Raw genomic sequence first — 19,025 nt, 5'->3', positions numbered from 1 at the left:
TTGACGTCGTACAGTACTGTTCACCGCGGCGGTGTCTCCTTGCATTGCCACTGTCTTCCCTGAGTTTCGTCCATTTTTGTGGGTTTCCCTCTCGATTCTTTGTGCATGACTAATATTGCGGGCGGTTTAGCTTCTTTGAAGCGTGTCGCGTAACGTTTTCGTGCATTCTATTCGTGTTGGTTGGTTGATAAAAAAACCATAAGGAGATGTTCGTGTTCAATACAAGTTGTTACATTGTATTGCAATTGTATTAAAATTGCACTAGGCAAGTCTACTTTGGCGCATTAAATACCCTGAACAGCCTTATGTATGCTCTCCAACATGTGCCTAAAGGTGAAATAACAAAGGTCCTCCTGTGGGAGAAGCACTGGAAAGGAAGGCAGACGGTATTGTCAAATATTTCCGGAGATGGCGATAATGGGATTAAGGGGGCTCCGGACAAATCACGCTCTTCTGTCCGATCTGCGGAAAGGCAGATTTAAGCCTCTTTGCACTACAAACCAGCCGTATTCTGTTCGGACGGTAATCACTTTTCAGCTAAAATTTTCATGTGCCATCCAGCTCCTAACTGAAGTTCGGCATAAAACCAGGGTGGGTTCTAGCCGCAATTACATGCGCTGGCAAGTTAAGTGCGTGCTGTCTGTATTTCCGCTGGAGTTCATACTATAATGTCTTGTAGTTTTTTTCTTGTCGTGGCTTCGCACCACACGCCGACTATTTCGGTCGTAGTACATAGATCGTGTTTGGATATACATCGTATATGTGTCACCTGTGCCACTTAAATCTGTCTACTATGTTGATATAGATGGATATACATCGTATGTATGGATATGGATATACATCATATATGTGTCACCTGTGTAACCTAAACTTGTCTACTATGTTGATATACATTTAACTGACCTACGTACCCGAAACCACGCCGGATAATCCGCGTTATCGTATACGACTTGGGTCTTTGCGTCTACTGTTGTCTGTGGCCAAACTATTTCTTGCGTTTCAGTTCCGTAATAGTTGTGCTTTCTCGTATACTGAATATCCCACCTTATTTAGTGGCTATGAAAGGATGCCTACTGGTACTATGTGAAATACTGTTTTGGAGACTCCCGCGGAACTTCGCTCGAGGCTGTTTCGTACTATGTGGAGAAAGTCACGGGGGAGAAGCTAGTGAAGGTACTCTAGCCTGCATGTGGTAATCTATTTCATTCTGTAGTAGCCATCCGTAGCAATGAAGTAGAGTGTGGCGCCAACCTCTCCATATTTTTCTTATTTGAAACCAACCAGATTGTCATGAACAGCAACGAAAGTCCACACCCATAATAGCGAATTAAAGTTTCGTTCCTATGAAAGACTTAGGCTTTCAATTCAGGAAAATTCGGGTGGTTGTCTTTTGATCGGGTTGACGCTTATTCCTGTACAAACGCGTAGCGTTAAATACATCACATTGGCGAATTTTATTTGAGTTTTATAAATCGAGCTGTACGCGCTAACATTCCTCGTCTTCCCGTTAGAAAAACCTCTTTACGCTTTTGAAGCGCACATTGCGAGCTCCCCTCCGTTCTCTGCGTTGTGAACACGGATTGGTGGCTCCGAAAGGCACATTGCTGGCTTGTGTGATGACTAGAAAAACAATATGATATGAGCCATATTTCTTCTCGCAACAATATGTACCTTATACAACGAAATGGAGGGCGCACCCCGAAAAGTGTGAGGCGCGCCTCAGCACACACTACACCAGAACTGTAGCCGTCTTAGGATTTGTCGGCATAGTCCGGAACACATCAACGAAGGCGCACGTCAGTAAGCCCTCTGCGATTTCGATTTTGGGATGTGCGCTACGCCCGTTCAGTGGCGCGTTCATCATTGGAGAATCCGAAAGCATAGGACGCTTTCTTCTGCACATTGAGGCAAATTCAAAATGGGTGATCCGCAGGAGCTTTTTACATCGGGCTGCTGCGTATGTAACTTCTCGCTGTAACTTCTCTGATCAAAATAGCTCTCGTTATTCGCCTCTCAAAAAAAGTAAAATAGAGGGAGAGAGAGATGAGAAAAAGAGGGTCATGCGCGGTGCGTCGTGGTGCGTCTTCAACGCGGCAAAGGTGTCTTAGCAAAATACAATTAATGAAGCACATTGGCAGGCGTATTTCTGAGATGAAGCTTCGGTGATTTAGGTGCACGCACAACATGCATCGTAGAAACGTGTGATCCGAATGTGCTGAACGGTGAGCTAAAATAATTGTTCAACTGGTATTCGTTTTCCCATTGTAGGACGTCCTCCGCAACGAAGACCTGGACTTGGACAGCATGTTTGTGTCTTCTCTAGTGGCCGACCTTATCAAGGTTAGTCCAATTACATGCATTGTATTCATTACAGTACTCTGAAAAGGCAAGGCAGATGCGGTGTAATCTGTTTTTGATATAACCACGGATAAGAAACGTAACGAGAGAATATGCTCCGGTCTCTGAAGGCATCACAGCCTCATCCCCTACAATTGCTGTCTCGTTCTAAAGAGAGGGTTAACACTGCGTGTCCTTCACGTAGAGGTTTGTAAAGGAAAATACTTTCCTCTTATTTGTACAGGGTATGATATACATCCACGACAGCGAGATCGTCTCCCATGGCAACCTACGCTCCTCCAACTGCCTAGTGGACTCGCGATGGGTATTGCAGATCGCGGATTTTGGTCTGCACGAGTTCAAGGCAGGACAGACGGCAGTCCCGCAGCACGTCTCTGAAAACACTTACAGAGGTCAGTTGGTCTCCAATTTGTGACAAAACCTTTAGGATCGCTGCTGTTACTAAAACCGGACTTGTAAAAATAGATGTCTTATCACTAAAAGATAATAGAGTGTTTACTTGTTCACTGTTGTCTTCATGAAAAATTGACACGAATTCGTGCCCTGCACTGGGGCTTCAACGCTTTTACTTGGGGAGTGTTGTCAGATACTTTACCCAATTAGGATAGAGCGTTTCAGGCAGGCGATATCACTGCGATTCCGTCAGACGTGGAATACGGCCAGAAATTATTCGTGCGAAAGGAGAACGGATAAGCCCTTAGGAGCTTAGGAGGCGCCATCACCTCTCACTTCTGGCATCATTGTCAAAATCCCTACTAGTAGAAGACGTTGTTAAGCTATTTGGAAAACTAATTTGGCAATGCGTGTTAGGACTGGGCCTGATGGGCTGAGTTGGGCATGACCTTCCATTAATGAATGCGTTGTACTTATTCTTGCTTAGTGGTCGAGCAGCTATTGAGACAAAGTATTTCCCATTTTTTTCCTTTCGGCGAAGACGATACCAAAGCACGAAGCACATGTGGCCAGGCAAGGGAACGGGCTTACCTTTTCCCGTACCGTACACATTTTCATTACTCAAGCTTTCTGATTTTCTTTCGCATTTTTAATATTGGCCATTTCCTTCCCACTATTTTTCAGTTACTGTTTCCGGTAATTAAATGGTACTTATAGAAGTGTGTGCAGAACTCAGCGGGGGGACTTTTAGCTCCGTCAGCACCGCTTTTGTCTATACTTGCTGCTTAGGAATGGACAACACGTACGCACAACGCAAGTAATTAGGTGCGAAAGTTTTTTGGCTGGTGTATTCCGGCGTCCTAGTGACCATCGGAAAGAATATTTTCGTACCACGTCACTGTTCCTCGAAGTGTTGAAACGTGTTGTAAGAAGACCCGTATACACTAACTTAGCTTGATATTGGTAAATATTTTGGCGGTGCACATATTCGACAGTAGCTTAGGAAGGAGCATCGAAATAAAAACGTCGTCTGCTCACGGCCTCCCACCATTGTGAAGAAAGTAATGGGGAATTCCGCTCGTCGTTCTCGTGCACCGCAATGTGGTGTGCCGGTGCGCTTGAAGTGCTGAAACGAATGAAGAGCGAACGGACCGACCAGAAAAAGGGGACGCCCGTTGTACTGAAGCAACCAGTGTAGCACGCGAACTGAAGGCATTGCGAGATTTTCTGCACTCCAGCGACCAGCGGAATACGCCATACGTTACGTTCTGCTGCCACGTATTACAGTACGCACCACGCGTGATGAACGACACGTATCCTATTCTGCATCAATGACGTCGGGTAGTAAATGCGAGGAAACGTGATTGCCAAGATGCAATCGAAGACTGCTTCTTCCTTCGCCTCGCTATTTGTTCGGATGCGCCAAAGAGCATCAGTCTTTACGCACAGTAGTGCTAGTCAAACCGCAACACTGCAGAGTACTGTCTAATCAATGACTGTGCAATCGTTGAGACCCTCGCGTGTCTCTAAATATAACCGAGGTCGGCGTAAGCAGCGTTGTGTTTTTAGGCCTCGCCGACGGGAACGTGGTATAACGGGTGTGTTGCTGACCTAGGCACTTCACTTATGACAGCTTTCACCCATTAAAGCGCTGTGCCTCGTTTTTTGTTTACTCGCATTTAATTGAGGAGCGTTTCGCATGCGCGTACGGGACATTGCAACGCCAATAATGTCGCAACACTTTCGGACACCCACGAGTTAAGGTTGGGCTGACAGAACAGGGCGAGTATTCCTTCATAACTTCTTTCCTGACGGTTTCAGTAGCGATTTGTATTCTTGCTTTACTCTAAAACAGGGGGTGTCGAACATCCGTAAAATAAAGTGGCCATTGACCGCCGAACAGAAGGACGCTGTCCTCTAAAAGAATTAAACAAAAATTAGGAGTGAACGTTTTCAAGCATTCTTTTTATCCTTGCCTGACGTATAGTGCTGCCCATGTCCATGTATATAAGGCAGCACGTACGTATGTGCGCACTTCTTGTGGCTCATGAAGTTCAACAAGTTACGGTCACAGCAACCTGGTATTCGCGTGCACGTTGGTAAATTAACACCGTAACTAATGTGAGGAATGATTCCCACACAAAGTTTACAAGCTTGAAGCAGTAGTAGCCTCTCTGGATGTCATCAGCGGTAAATTAGAAAGGAACAGAGAGAATGAGAGAAGAAAGAAAGTTGGAGACGGAACAGTGCTGAGCCATGGCCGTTCTATTTGCATAACAAATTAGCAAGCCCGGAACCATCTATCTTCTTTTCCCATTGCTTTTTCCAAGTTGAAACTATCACCAAAGGCAACAATACACTGTGTAAATAGGATATAATTTGACACCTCGTTAACTGTAGTTAACGTTATCTCTAGCAAACGTTAACTCTAGTTAACGTTTGACTGCTCCAATACATTTTGTCATAATCGTTCCTGGAAGAGTTGTCTTCCATGAAAATAATGGTGAAAGAAGGAAGCAAGGTTAGGCAGCTGTAGGACTCGTGGTGACTCGTGGACTCAGGATGAGTCCTACAGCTGGCTAACCTTTTCAGTGACTTCCTTCTTTCATCATTAATTTCTTAGGCACTTGAGGTTTTGTATATGTATTTGATCCTTCGTATGTGTTCCAGCCTCAGAACATCAATTCCCATCATGGTCTTTCATACTTTCAGCACTCGATTTGGAGAGGCAGCTTATTCGTTTCTCTTCTTGTGTCGAGTGGAGTTTTTCAATAATGAACTGTACACACCTCGTCCGACCTCACAATAACTACGCAGCTCTTCTTCTTTTTTTTTGTGTGTGTGTATGTGAATATATTTTGATTCGATGGTATCTTAGGGCGTTCTGTTGCTGACGATCATGATGATCCGAGTTTTTATTGCGCATCGACAACTAGGCCATAAGTGTGCGTTTGTAATTATGTTTCTTTTTTTGTTGTGCGACCCTCAAATATGTGGCCTAAGCTTGATGCTTCCCGCGACTGGATTTGGGTTTAAGGCCCCAGCTGTAAAGGCTCCGCCTCATGCGAAATGCCAGTTTATTTTACATATTCAAAACTGAGCGCTATGTTACTTTCACAAATTGCCTAGTGATAATAAATCACCACAGGGCGTATTCTCGCGCAAGTGCCTCGAAACAGGGAATCATCGAGACAGTTTATCTTTGCGAACTGTACGTGAAATGGGTGAATGCGATTCGATCCCCCACTTTTGTCTTTTCACTGCGAACATGGCATCGCTCTAACCCGAATTTGACTGCTGTTCTCCTCTGCACAAACACATTGCTATCGGCCGACTAATGCAGTGTTTACACTACGACGTCGAAAGACGCGAACGCGGGGTATTCATTTACGGCTTTTTCGGCTTTTACAGCCCTTTCGTTCACAGTGTGCCTTGATGGGTGCGAATGCCGGCACTACCGCCCTCCGCATGAAAAACTGCTCCATTTAATTATTCGATCTGCACTCAAGGTTCGCACTTGTAATAACATGTACAATGCCGGTTTGATAAATCAGGATAACAGTTAGAAATTATATTTTATTGTCGCTCAGCGACCTCAAAGCGATGCCGGCTGCTAGCAGCACACCCTCCACCCTCCGCACCCTCTCTCAGCAGCTGATAGGGGGTGTTTCTGTTCACTTTGTGTTTCCTGTCGTATAGCATGAAGTGCTGTCTTAGAGCTTTGATTATAGTTTCGCAAACAGGTTACTCGTCCGCCTTGTTTGCTCTCCGCGACGCTGCTCCCCCTTCCCAGCATTCTCACCCCTGATGCGAGCTGATTGGCTGCTATGGCTTTCCCGGCGGTCACGGGAATAGTTGAACCCAGGCATCTCTCGCATTGAGATCAACGCCTTTCGTGTTTCTGCTATAAAGGGCGAGAATATTTCCCCCTCGAAACAAAAAGACACAGAAGACTTCTGTAGCATTTCAGACCCCTCCCCCCCCTTTTTTTTTTTCAGATGTCCCCTTACTTACTCTGTTGCGGGGCATCGCTTCCCAGTTGTACTGCCTACTGGGATCGTAAAGCGAAAGTCAGTCAGTCAGTCAGTCAAACCGCGTCGACAAATTCGAGGCCAACTTACCACGAGCAACGTAGTAGAGTATATCGCCACTGGCGGTGAAACACTCCACTCGTTAATACCAAAATAAAGACGTTGTTGTTCGATGACAAGAATAAATACATGGGGTACGGTGGCTACATTACGTGGTGCTGATACTATACACCGTTGTGAAAAAAAAAAAAAAAAAGGAATGGGTGGGTGGTATCAGAGACGCAACCGAAATGATTTCCGTGAAACTCTCGTCTCATTGACGCTGGGCGCACTCGTACGCTCTGCTCGGGCCTGCGACTGGCCCGCCCAAGTCGCGCTCCAACGCCACGCAATGGACTGTGGATTTGCGTACGGAGCCACTCAAGAATCATAACCTATGCATGATGACCCTCTTTATGTTCGCCTTTATGGCATAGTCGTCGTCCATCTGACGCGGAAGTGTCTGCATCAAGTAGAGAGCAGAGTACCGACACGGCGGCGAGCGTGCCTGAGACCGCCGCGGCTGCGTCGGCCTCGCAATGGGATGCCAATCTCCCCCTTCTCCGCTGGAGAACACCGCGCAGTCGAGCCAGCTCGCAACCCAGGCAACCGGTTTTTCGATGGAGGGAGCTCAACATGGACGGCGCACTCCGAGAGTTCTTGGAAGGAGGAACCACGTGACACGATCGGCCCAATCGCGAATACCGAACGGTGGCTCCGGCGCGGAAAGCGAATGTGATACTCTGTACCCCTATTTAGTGACTCTAGTTAACGTCGACGGAAACGTTTATAACCTGGCAAACGATTCCGTACTGGGCTGCGCGTCGCAATCGGCGTATCTGCATGTATGGCGGCCTCAGGGACACCAGCCGCTCCTCCATTGGGATTGGGCACAATTTGGGCAGATGGGTGGGGTATGATGGGTACCTGTACCCGTCATTCCTGCTCAGCGAGGGCACCCGCTTGTGTCTGCACACGTCTTAGCAGCTGCGGCAGAGCATTAATCTAGCCGTGTCTTCGCCAGGGAATGCACTTCAAGAATCAAGCCACAGGGGCAGTCACGGCCTACAAGTCCTTCTGGAACCACAATCGATGGCACACGTCACACTTGTGGCCGAATTCGTTCGTTGAACACAGTTTTAAAGCGTTCCCGTTTAAGACTCCCGTCGCATACGGTACTCGTGCGCACGTTTAAAATGCTCCGCTTGCGTTTCCGCGCTCGTGCAGCTCGTGCAGCTGGCTACCCATGGTGGCCACTGATGGGCTGGAGGCCTCGTCTTCATCCAGTGGGGGTAGATGTGACTCGGCAGGCTCTATATTGGACCGCGACAACCCGCTTAGCCCCAAATCACTCGTGTACGGCTGCGGCTCCTGCGCTTTCCTCAAGCTTGCGAGTTCCTCCACTTCCGATACCGTTCAGTCGAGGCGGCTGGTGATAGTCGAAGTCCCTCGGCCTCTTCCTGCTGTTTGTGGTGCATACTGGTCCGTCGAGGGGGCGCTATAGCCGAAGAAGTCGGACATTTTCGAAAATATTTATTTATTTATCCATACACCTCAAGGGCCCTTGCGGGCGTTACATGACGGTGGGGGGGGGGGGGGGGGGGGGCATCAACATAGTTGAGTTAACAAAATATAAAAAGCACACAACAACAACAAAAAAAAGAACAGAGCATGGCAATGGGGCGCTGTACTGTATAAAAGTGAGTACTTTTAGCATAGGCAATCAACTGAACACACTGTGCATAATAAGCTATACAATGTAAAATAACAGAACATGATGCACTTAAGTAAGGTTAGAAATGTTCGAACTAAACCCAACAATCTGGCAAATTCTTGTTTAAATATGGTGTGGTCACTAAGAATGACTAGCGACTGTGGAAGGCTGTTCCATTCCCGGGTGGCTAATGGAAAAAAAGGAATCGAAAAGCCGAGCTGTTCTTTAAAGAAGTGGCGGAATTTTAAAATTGTGCTCTAGGCGATTTTAAAATTCAGCCACTTCTTAACTTATATCAACTATAACTTTGATGGACACACATTTGGCTATTTTGATTTACGCACGTATTTAGAGGCGCATGAGTTATACCGAACACAACCGCTCCCATCTGAATCGGTAAACTCACTGATGAGCTGTGGGCGAACAAATACCGCGTAAGCGTCCTTTTTTACCTCAAATTGCGACGTGCGTCACGCGGCACTAGCGCCATCTGGCTGCATAAGTTGAGCAATGACTTTTTTTGCTCTACACAACGATAGATAAACGAAAAGCGCATGCCACGCAGTTACATAGCTGCAAGCGTCACAAAGGCGACGTGTTTCCGTGGCAGGCGATTTTAGCACGTGCACCCCTGAAAAGAAAGACGTTTACGCGAAAAGTGATCGGCCCACTACGATCGAGTCTTTATACACTCCAGTATATCCATTCTTTTGGCACTTTTTCTGATGTTTGAAGGTGCAGCGCGTCAGGGCCCATTTGCAGGGTAGTTTGATATGACTCTAGCATAAGGAAAAGCCGCCTGCGCTAACCGAAGTCCCATAAGTCTATGATCCTCGCACGAGTTTTGCACAAAATAACTTAAATCGTGTTGCTCTATGTGCCAATACTCTTTCGTTTTGTTTTCGTTTTGGCGTGCTTATACCTGCCACATGAGCATATACATTGCCGATTGTGCCCGGAGTGACCTTAGAGCATGAACTGCCTCCCGCGTGCTTGAGCTCCCTTAGTTCGCATCTGTACGCAGTCTTTCGGTTATATTTGCATCAACACTGTGGTGTCTTTATATAGGCCTCCTGTGGCGCGCTCCGGAACTTCTGCGTTTGATGAATCCTCCCGCTCGCGGAACCCAGAAAGGCGACGTCTACTCTTTCGGAATCATCCTCTTCGAGATTATCGGAAGGTCGGGCCCCTGGGGCAATGCGGGGCTGCCCACAAAGTGTGAGTACGGTAAACCTTCATATGGCATACGTGATAACGTTGCAGATACGTTGCAGATATTGTGGAGAGGGTGCGCGCGAGGGACGAGTGCCCCCCATTTCGTCCCCCTATTGAGCAACTGACGTGCGCTGACTACGTGCTACGGTGCGTCCAGGAATGCTGGGACGAGAACCCGGATAACAGGCCGGATTTTCGCTTCATAAATGTCAAGCTACGTCAAATGCAAGCAGGACTGTACGTATCGTGTCATGCATGTAAGGTTGTTTCTAATGCATAAGTACTGTCGCAGAAAGCCCAATATCTTCGACAACATGATCGCAATGATGGAAAAATACGCTTACAATTTGGAGAGCCTTGTTCAGGAGAGGACGAATCAGCTCATGGAAGAGAAGAAGAAAACGGAGAACCTCCTCCTACGGATGCTGCCTAAGTGAGTGCTTCCTTTCACTTGAGTTGTCTCTCCACCTTGCATCATCTTCCACCGTCGAATAGGTCAGTCGCGGAGCAACTGAAGAGAGGCGAACAGGTGGAGGCTGAGAGCTTCGACTGTGTCACAATCTATTTCAGCGACATCGTCGGTTTCACAGCACTTTCAGCGGTGTCCTCTCCCCTGCAGGTATGTATGAATGCTTCGTTATCTTGTCGCTCTAACTCATTGAATTATAAGAACCGCATTCTAGATAGTCTGAGAAACCACGTGCACCTTATCATATACATTCGGCATTAAATAACTGTACAAAGTACCTTCTGCAGTTCCGTTGTACACCAGCAGTATGGACGATGTGGAAATAACAATGGAGATAAAGCAAGACGCACATGTAGTGTGTCATATTTTCAATTTACCTACAACGTTTCTCGGGTGATTTTTTACTGATATGTTTTGCTGACATCGAGTACATTGTTGTGTTAGAGGTACAACATCGCAGAGCTAGTGAAAGCTTCTCTTATCGTTTACGATCATTCATTATCATTTACGTCGCTTTACGATACATAGCCGCGTCAGGCTCCAACAGCTCCCCATAGAGCCCATAGTTTGAGATAATTCACACAACACTGGGCACACGACCAATGGAATTGCGACGTGGTGGATATTATGCACAACCAGTCGGCCAATCAGGAGCCTCCATGTCTGGCTGGCTTTTCCGTCGGTCCTGGCTACCATCGACTTCTACTGGATTTCAGGCCTGTCGCCGTTACTCGGTATTTAAAATAACTAAAGCGATTTTGGAGTAAAATAAAGATTTATTTGATACAAATCACTAATTCAAAGATCTGATACATGGGTGCACTGTGCGTACAAAGCCCACTGCGTTGCTGGCACACTGGGACAAAGTTCGAACATGAAGCAGAACGAACACACCGTTCAACTCCTAATACCGAGCCAGTCTCATGAGTGCGTACCATTTCATGATGAGCATCTTCTTTCGCTGCCTGCGGTGCATCCATTATAGCAAAGCGAAAACCGCTTGTGTGGCACGTAATCCTGGCTTTGTTGACAGCCCTCGAAGTCCAGCGGCGCTCGAACTTGTTCTTCACGCTCCAACTCATGAAGCATTCCGGTACCGCAGTTGACAAATTGTTCGTAGGATAACAGTTGTGTCCAGAAACAGCACAACACGCGTAGACTCACAGGGACGAACTCATAAACCCGCGAACATATTTCTGCAAACTGTTCTGTCGATTGACACCACCGAACACAGGAGGACGACATGCCGGCCATGCTATTTCGAAACTATGCTGAAACGGCCGAGACGCTGTGCGCACATGCGCGCGTACAAAATGCGATTTGGAAACGTTCTCGACCAATCGGAGCGCGCGCACAGTCTAGGCCAATGGGCTTGCAACATTGTGTATGGGCGCAGTGGTACATACTCTACAGCCGCGTCCGCGGGTCCCTGAGGAGGACTGGCCGCGTTTTCAAAGAGCTTAATATATTGCCTCCGATGATGACGATTGGAGTTTAAATGGCCCAAAAGCATCTAAGCCATGGTGCGAAGTGAGACTACTTAAAAGATAAAATGACTGTGCTGTAGAAGAAATACGCCTAAAGGTGGTGCCCGCTAGGAATCCGGAATTATAAAGTTGTTGTGATATCCACTTGGAGGTGCCTTCTATGAAGAAAACACTAAAAAAGCTTCGCAAAATTCGTTCGCGTTTTTTCATAAAACATCAAAAACATCGAGTTCGAATCCAACTGCCAGCTTCCGGTTTAAACGGCCCTTCCCTGCTTCGCCTCTTCCGGTGACGTGATCGGCATTGCCGGTGAGATTCCCAATCACACAGCTCACGGCGTCGCCAGGGTGGTTGCGATACGATACAACCGAAAGCATTAACGCAGGTGTTTCTACCGACTGTTCAGCAGCAGATTGCCAGTAGGAAGACCGCATTTTTGTGACGGACAGCCTGCCTTCATAACCGACTCCAGTGACGCCGTCCGGACACTGTTGTCTCAATTCAGCCGGGAGCGCGCAACCGGCTGCAAATCCGGTTAAATTCATTATCTAGTGTTTCCGGCTATTTCGAAAGGAAAAATTTGGGTTATATACAGGGTATCTTTTTTTCGATACAGAGTTTTCATAAACAAACAATAAGTAAGGGCGATAGACATCCTGTTTTCACTTCTATCATCTCTGGGCCACAGGACGTTCTTCGCTATCTGTTGCTCAACCGTCGAATGACTAATTGCCTAAAAATCGTTAATTAACTCTTTAATTATAAAAGCTACGAAGTGGTCCCAATGAAAACATCTGTTCCCTTCGATCACCTGATATCGTAGCCGTTTTCAGAACAAAAATCCGTTCGATAGATCGTGCGCAAAAAATTCGTGAAGGAACACCATTTTTTGCTTTATTTTGTTCATTGCGCATCTGTGGAGATGCGTCTTTCCTTCACCCCCAATGTGAGAGGGTGAAGGAGCACAGTGCCGCCGCATGCGTCGAAGATGAGCTTTAACTTGCGCAAACAAAACAAAAACAAATGTACAAGGTGACGCTATCGGAACTGCCATTATCTTGGGTTGCAGTTTCCGTTTTCTTTTAGTCGTTTTCCAGGACGCAAGAGTCGATAGTGTTCTCTTTCACGCTCTCACATTGGGGGTGAAGGAAAGACGCATCTTCGTAGATGCACAATGAACAAAATAAACAAAAAAATGGTGTTCCTTCAGGGTTTTTTTGCGGACGATCTATCGAACGAACTTCTGTTCTGAAAACGGCTACGATAACATGTGACCGAAGGGAACAGATGTTCTCATTGGGACAACTTCGTAGTTTTTATACTTAAAAAGTTCAGTAACGATTTTTAGGTAATTAGTCATTCGCCGGTTGAGCAACAGAAGGCCAAGAACGTCCGCCGGCTCAGAGATGATAGAAGAGGAAACGGGGTGTCTATAGTCCTTATAGTTTTTTTATGAGAAATCTTAATGGTAATAAGGCACCCTGTATATTTCAAGCACCCACTATACCGATCGCACCTTCAGTTCAACTGCGTTTTTGTCCGGACACAACCTTTAATAGAGCATGACTTAAAGGTCGAAGCGAAGTAATAAAAGTCGCATAATATATCGATCATTGACATAGCCGGGGTCCTTAAAAACGGTACACTTCTCAGAGCGCTCAGCAACAAGCAATGGCTTCGCTGAAGTGGTAACAGAGACTCTATAAAATTCGGTGGCTTCTGACGACAAAGTTCATCTCATGGTTGCGCGATGCGTTCATATATCACAGTGTTACCTGCCACAGTAAATGCGCTCTGGTACCTCTTATCCACGAAACAGAAATCCACGCGTTAAAAAAGGTGTATCCTAACCATCAATCAGCAAACTAGAAATTCTGGCTTGTTTTCAGGATTCTACACATCCCTACATGTTTTTCCTACATGAAGTTCTATCGGACGCGGCAGAGTCTCTTTCGGTCCGATGTATGATTGCTGCCAATTCGTTTTGATGGTTTTCTTGTGAACCCCCTTAGATGGACCGGTCGCATGTGTTCCAGTCGATTTCCAAACTATAGTGTCGCTTTATTCCTCCTGGACCACTCAGCACGGTATCGAAAATCTCAGGCGAAATAGTGGCGTATACTTTTACTGTTCCCTCTGAAGTTCCCTGCGAAGTTGGTCCAGGACGCGAGATCCACCCCTGCGATTGTCGTGACGTCGCCCGCCTGAGCGTGGCCGAGTATGGGAAGCAGTCCATTCACCACCGCCACCGTTTTCCGGGCCAGATAGGCGGAGATCATGTGGTTTCTGTGCTCGAGAAATGCGTAGTTTTGGTTTCCCCTCATTTCTGTATCAAAATACGGCGATTTGTAATCTGAAAGTACCTGCTACTTTAGGATATTTAAAAAGAGAGTGTGCGTTGATGACTGGCTCCAAGTCTGCTATCTCGCGCTTTGCCGAATAAGTCCAATTAATACGTTAATTAATTAATTTTAGGTAATTAGTCGCCCAGTAGCTACATACACTTTGCGACAAGGTGTCCGCCTGGCTACATAACCCACCTGCGTAAACCGCATCTATGTAGCTCTCACATGCAGTTATTATAAAAGTGCTATAGATAATTTAAAAAAAAAAGCGGCCTGTATTGCCAGACCTGTATATTACCTCTTTCGAATATTACTGCTGTGTGGTTATATCGAAACTGAAAACAAATGATAAATAACTTCGTTTGGTGCAAGCAGCCGTGCGTGTTTTACAGCCGAAATACTCGTTCAGCAGCAGCAGGGTCGCAGCTTTCCACACAGCGTGCATTTTCTGCTAATGGAAATGCGCAACGATGAGACATTGCCCGTCCAACACGTTTTGTATGGTCGCTCCTTAAAGAGTGCTGGATAATTTTACAAGGGTCTCCAGCAGTCTTAAATGCAATTTTATTGCTCTTGTAGTGGTCTGTGTGTGAGTGCTCTCCTCAATGTGTGTCAAGCTCAATAATGAAACTTCAAAGGAAGAAAGCAAATAACTAAGCAGATCGATGCGATTTTTTTCTGTTCACGAGTTCTGGAGTAGGGTGACCTGACTTTGTTGGGTCACATCTCCGTATTTCTTTTAATTGTTGAATCAAGCGAATCGATCCCACAGAAAAAAATAATTTCAATTAATAAAGAAAAATCTAATGAACATCGGTGTTTGTTCACGTCGAACGACAACAGATTTGAGGACCTCACAGGCTTGAAGTGTTGGTGTGTTGGTAGCCTGAACGATTGTTTCTCTCCCAGGAACTGAGTCCAACACACACTGCTTTACAAGCGCAATAGTTGCATACCTACACACTGATAGTATATGATCCATTCAACACCATTACTCTTTCAGGTAGTTGACCTTCTGAACGACCTTTACACGTGCTTCGACTCCATCATCGGAAACTACGACGTGTACAAAGTAGAAACTATAGGAGATGCGTACATGGTGGTTAGCGGTCTGCCGCTGCGCAATGGAGACCGGCACGCTGGCCACATCGCTTCCCTTGCTTTGCATCTGCTCAGTGCCATACGGAACTTCGAGATACGACATCGTACAGGGGAGAGACTCAAGCTTCGCATCGGAATACATTCAGGTAGGTTTCTTTTTGTAGCCAGTGGTAGGTCGGGTGGTAGGATCTGGAAAACGAACAAACAACAAAACAAAGAAACAAAGAAACAAACGGAACACAGAAACAGGCCGACGCAACAAGCACTTAAAAGTGGTGTGCTTGTTGCGTCGGTCTGTTTCTGTGTTCCGTTGTTTCTTTGTTTGTCTGTTTTGTTGTTTGTCGTTGTTTTTTTTTCGTTGTTTCTGTTCAGCGGTGGTCCTTATCTATCTTTACAAACTCCTTCGTCTTGATGGTAACGGAAAGGTATGCACTTCCTATCTCCATGGGGAAGCGTCACTCCAAGAACGGTCAACGAGGTGAAGAGGTGAGAGCGAAAGAGCAGCTCGCCGAGACCGCGACTTTCGGAATGCAGTAGCTTCATAATGCGGGATCGCAGAAACATAGCGGTTTGATGTGCATGTTTAGCAGACGTAGATCAATATCTACACGTTGTTTCTTCAAAAGCTTGGAAATGGTTTCAGAATTTTTTTAAGCTTCCAGCTTTAAAATGATTGACTTCCACCCACAAAAGTAATTCGTCCTCAAAAGCGCATCAACGACGAATCAATTTTGTTTGTACTCCAGGGCCCTGTGTGGCAGGAGTTGTTGGACTGAAGATGCCACGCTATTGTCTCTTTGGGGATACAGTAAACACGGCCTCGCGTATGGAGTCCACGGGAGAAGGTATTTCAGACAAATTGCACGGCGTGCACAGCGATACAACGTGCATTTCTTTCCCTTACCTTGTTCCTGCTTTAGCGTTGAAGATCCACGTGAGCGAGGCCTGCAAGAATATTTTGGACAAGTTGGGAGGCTACATAGTGCAAGAACGGGGCCTCACACCTGTCAAGGTAGTGAACACAGTTCCTTTTCCTGTATGCGGTTGAGTGAGCATGTACAGCCGCCCTCACACTTAAAGGGGTTGGAGCAGTTTCATAGATTTGGTTCATTACATCATGGCCGTAATGTACTGCACAACAGAATACTGAGGAAAAAGGAATTATTCTTCTACGTGTCGTACTTAGCGAGATAGAAGCCCTCGAACATACTCCCGAGCAAAGCGCAGACGTCATAGAGCTCAGAGTTGCGTCCATTCCCATTGGCAGTCGTAAACACGTGGCTTCTCATGAGCTGCCTCGCTGGCGGAGGCGAGGGCTGTAATGTCAGAACCGCATGAGTTTAGCAATTCGCGGTGTCCATTTTTTCCGCTTCTATTACCCTCTTCGATGTGAAACTTTTGATATTAGGTTCACATGGGTATAGCGAAACACCTTTTACGTTTATGTGGGATAGCCTGGGATGACCTGTCGCAACCCCATTAACTTGATCGCACAAACGCGTGGCCCTGGACGACGCTACCGTCACGCAATGTTTGCTGTACCGGCTGTGGCGAGCGTGGGGAGGGGGGGGGGGGGTGGCGCACCCATCATGAGGCGACAAAGCATCAAATCAAGCGGCCAACGCTCGGCCGCCTAGTCTTGGTTAAGTGTGACAGCAGCTGTACATGTATATGCCTTCTAAAGAACCTACTAATACTCCGCAAAGAAGTGATTTTGGAGCTAACACATTCATAAGACCATGATAGTTTCTGCTCGTTATGTTACAACTTCGTGCTTCTACTAATGTTGTCTGATTGTCACTTCCTGTTGTCCTCAGGGCAAAGGGGAGATGCGTACTTTCTGGCTTCTGGGTAAACAAGATCCGACCCTCCTGTCGCAAGAGATTGAGCCGCCACAGGAAAGTCCTCCTAGCTGGCAGCAATCGAGCGAGACATCGCCGCTCTTTCCTCTTGCAGCAGATCCAAGTGTGACAGCCAGCCTCCTTCTGCTAGAACCCGAAAATGCGACGGCCAGTATCCACAAAGGAAACTACAACAGCTGCCTGACTCTCTTCCAGGACTGTAAAAAGAGTTTATTGCGTGAATTGAAAAAGGATGGCCGATCAGGTTCTAACGGTTACCGGTCCGCTCCCATTATCACGTTCAGAGACCGAAGTACACCGGACTGTTTGCTCTAATCGTTTTCCTAACGGGCACCTCTTTCGAATGTAGTTCTAAAAGAATTCGTCATTCCGTTCATGCTCACTACACTTCTTGCAGTGGAAAGCGTAGCAGACTTTGAAAGTGTTAACCGCTGATACTGCACGGCACGAAAAAACTGCACGAAAGAAGTGTCGTTTAAAAAGTTGGGATCTCCACCAACAAACTGCGTGAACAACGTCTGCGCACACGTAGACGCGTCCAATGTCTCTCATCGAGAGCTCATCCCTCATCTAAGCACGACTCGTTCTCTGTAGGATTTGAAACCCGGGTTTCATAAAGAAGGAGAGGAGCAGAGTGCAATAGTACGTCGTGCGATTGCCAGGAGTTACCTCGATTCTATATGTGTAGCACGCATTCGTAAACGGTTTGTAATCACGACACCTGTATTCTCTCTAAACGAAACTCTGAAGTGAATTTTGATTGCCCTTTCGTATGCTCTACGTAAAACTGCTGACATTCTTTTCGGTGCGAATACGAACACACCGTGAAGAGCTGTAGAGGTGTGCGGAACGACAGACTCTGAGCGTGCACAAATTAATGTTGCAATGTTGCCAAAAACAAGAGAGAGAAAAACTCAATGAAAATCAGAAGCATGGAACAGAAAGAAAAGAAGCGAGTTCGCGTTATGTTATACAGGTGTGCTACACGTTAACCGTGGTGGGCTCTCATTTGCACACCTTCTTCCTCTTTTTCACATATGTGTTGATTGGTCAGCACCAGTGCAGTATTTTGAACTCAGGAGGAGCGTTCGCAGTGGAGTTGGTGTGGTGTGAACCGTACCCGCTGGCTACTGTGGCCTTTCTCGCAGGTATTTTTAGGGTGTTGGGAGATCATTGTGGAGTGTTTGGAGGTAGGGGTGCTAGGAGAATGCCTGGGCAGCACTCTACGTTGAGGGTTGCGGGGCGTCACGGCGATATAAACGATACGCTGACGAAAACCACTTCAAATCACCGTAAAATACATCGCAGACGTCCTGTTCAACACCACTTCAAACATGGACTGCCACGCCCGCAGTCCTAACGTCAGCCTTGACATCACCTAAAGCATTTACATATCCCACCACCGCCAGTGAAGTGCCAGGTCAGCTAGTACAAAGGGTTTGTCATCTGAGTCCTCCACCGATTGAAGTCCGGTACCGATACAAATGTAAACTGTTTTATGAGTAAAGACTAACAGCACCTGCAACACTTTTAAAAGACCATTCTGGACACAATAAATGATGTGTGTTTTCTCTTCTGCTATAAAACTAAAAATTCACTCAAATACTCTCTATACGCAAAATACAAGGGCTACCTGTGGACAGGGGTGAAAAGGTACGGGGTGAAAAATAAAAGAAACTTTCAAGCAAGGCGTCACAAGTTTCAGGTTTAGGATGAGGTGCGTGACGCCATCATGCGTGAAGCACGTTCGTTCACTAGCAACGTAGCGGACGTGACCCTCGTGAGCAACCTTCTGGTCCGTGCTGCCGAATACTATACAGTCCAGGGGGCTTAATCCCTTGCACGTCTTGCGAGCTATCGAGGTGAGGGCATTCGTCAAGAAGGGCACGTGTTACCACACGTGCACGGTCCTCTTCGCGTGATACACGAAGGGTGCATACGTCGCGTGCAACGTATCACGTGCGCGTCTTAACGAATACCGGTAGTGGTGGTGGTGTAAGGGCTCTCCGTT

General features: G+C 46.6%; 1 protein-coding gene across 4 annotated transcripts in view; it reads left to right on the top strand.

The window, feature by feature from the left end:
* The window catches only part of LOC135391614 (guanylate cyclase 32E-like), a 548,591-nt gene extending 530,004 nt beyond the window's left edge, over positions 1-18,587 (top strand). For all 4 annotated transcript variants that reach the window (XM_064621932.1, XM_064621934.1, XM_064621933.1 and 1 more), the window contains 10 exons: positions 2,269-2,340; positions 2,582-2,750; positions 9,604-9,753; positions 9,810-9,987; positions 10,043-10,183; positions 10,246-10,369; positions 15,055-15,298; positions 15,899-15,997; positions 16,073-16,164; positions 16,970-18,587. In XM_064621932.1, the coding sequence (XP_064478002.1) occupies positions 2,269-2,340; positions 2,582-2,750; positions 9,604-9,753; positions 9,810-9,987; positions 10,043-10,183; positions 10,246-10,369; positions 15,055-15,298; positions 15,899-15,997; positions 16,073-16,164; positions 16,970-17,329 (1,629 nt within the window). In that variant the 3' untranslated portion in view covers positions 17,330-18,587. The remainder of the gene's footprint in view (positions 1-2,268; positions 2,341-2,581; positions 2,751-9,603; positions 9,754-9,809; positions 9,988-10,042; positions 10,184-10,245; positions 10,370-15,054; positions 15,299-15,898; positions 15,998-16,072; positions 16,165-16,969) is intronic.
* The last annotated feature ends 438 nt before the right edge of the window (positions 18,588-19,025 follow it).

Source organism: Ornithodoros turicata, chromosome 4 (assembly GCF_037126465.1).
Source record: "Ornithodoros turicata isolate Travis chromosome 4, ASM3712646v1, whole genome shotgun sequence".
NCBI classification, from domain to species: Eukaryota; Metazoa; Arthropoda; class Arachnida; order Ixodida; family Argasidae; genus Ornithodoros; species Ornithodoros turicata.
The sequence above is the reverse complement of the archived record's forward strand: the minus strand, read 5'-3'. Positions and strand labels throughout refer to the sequence as shown.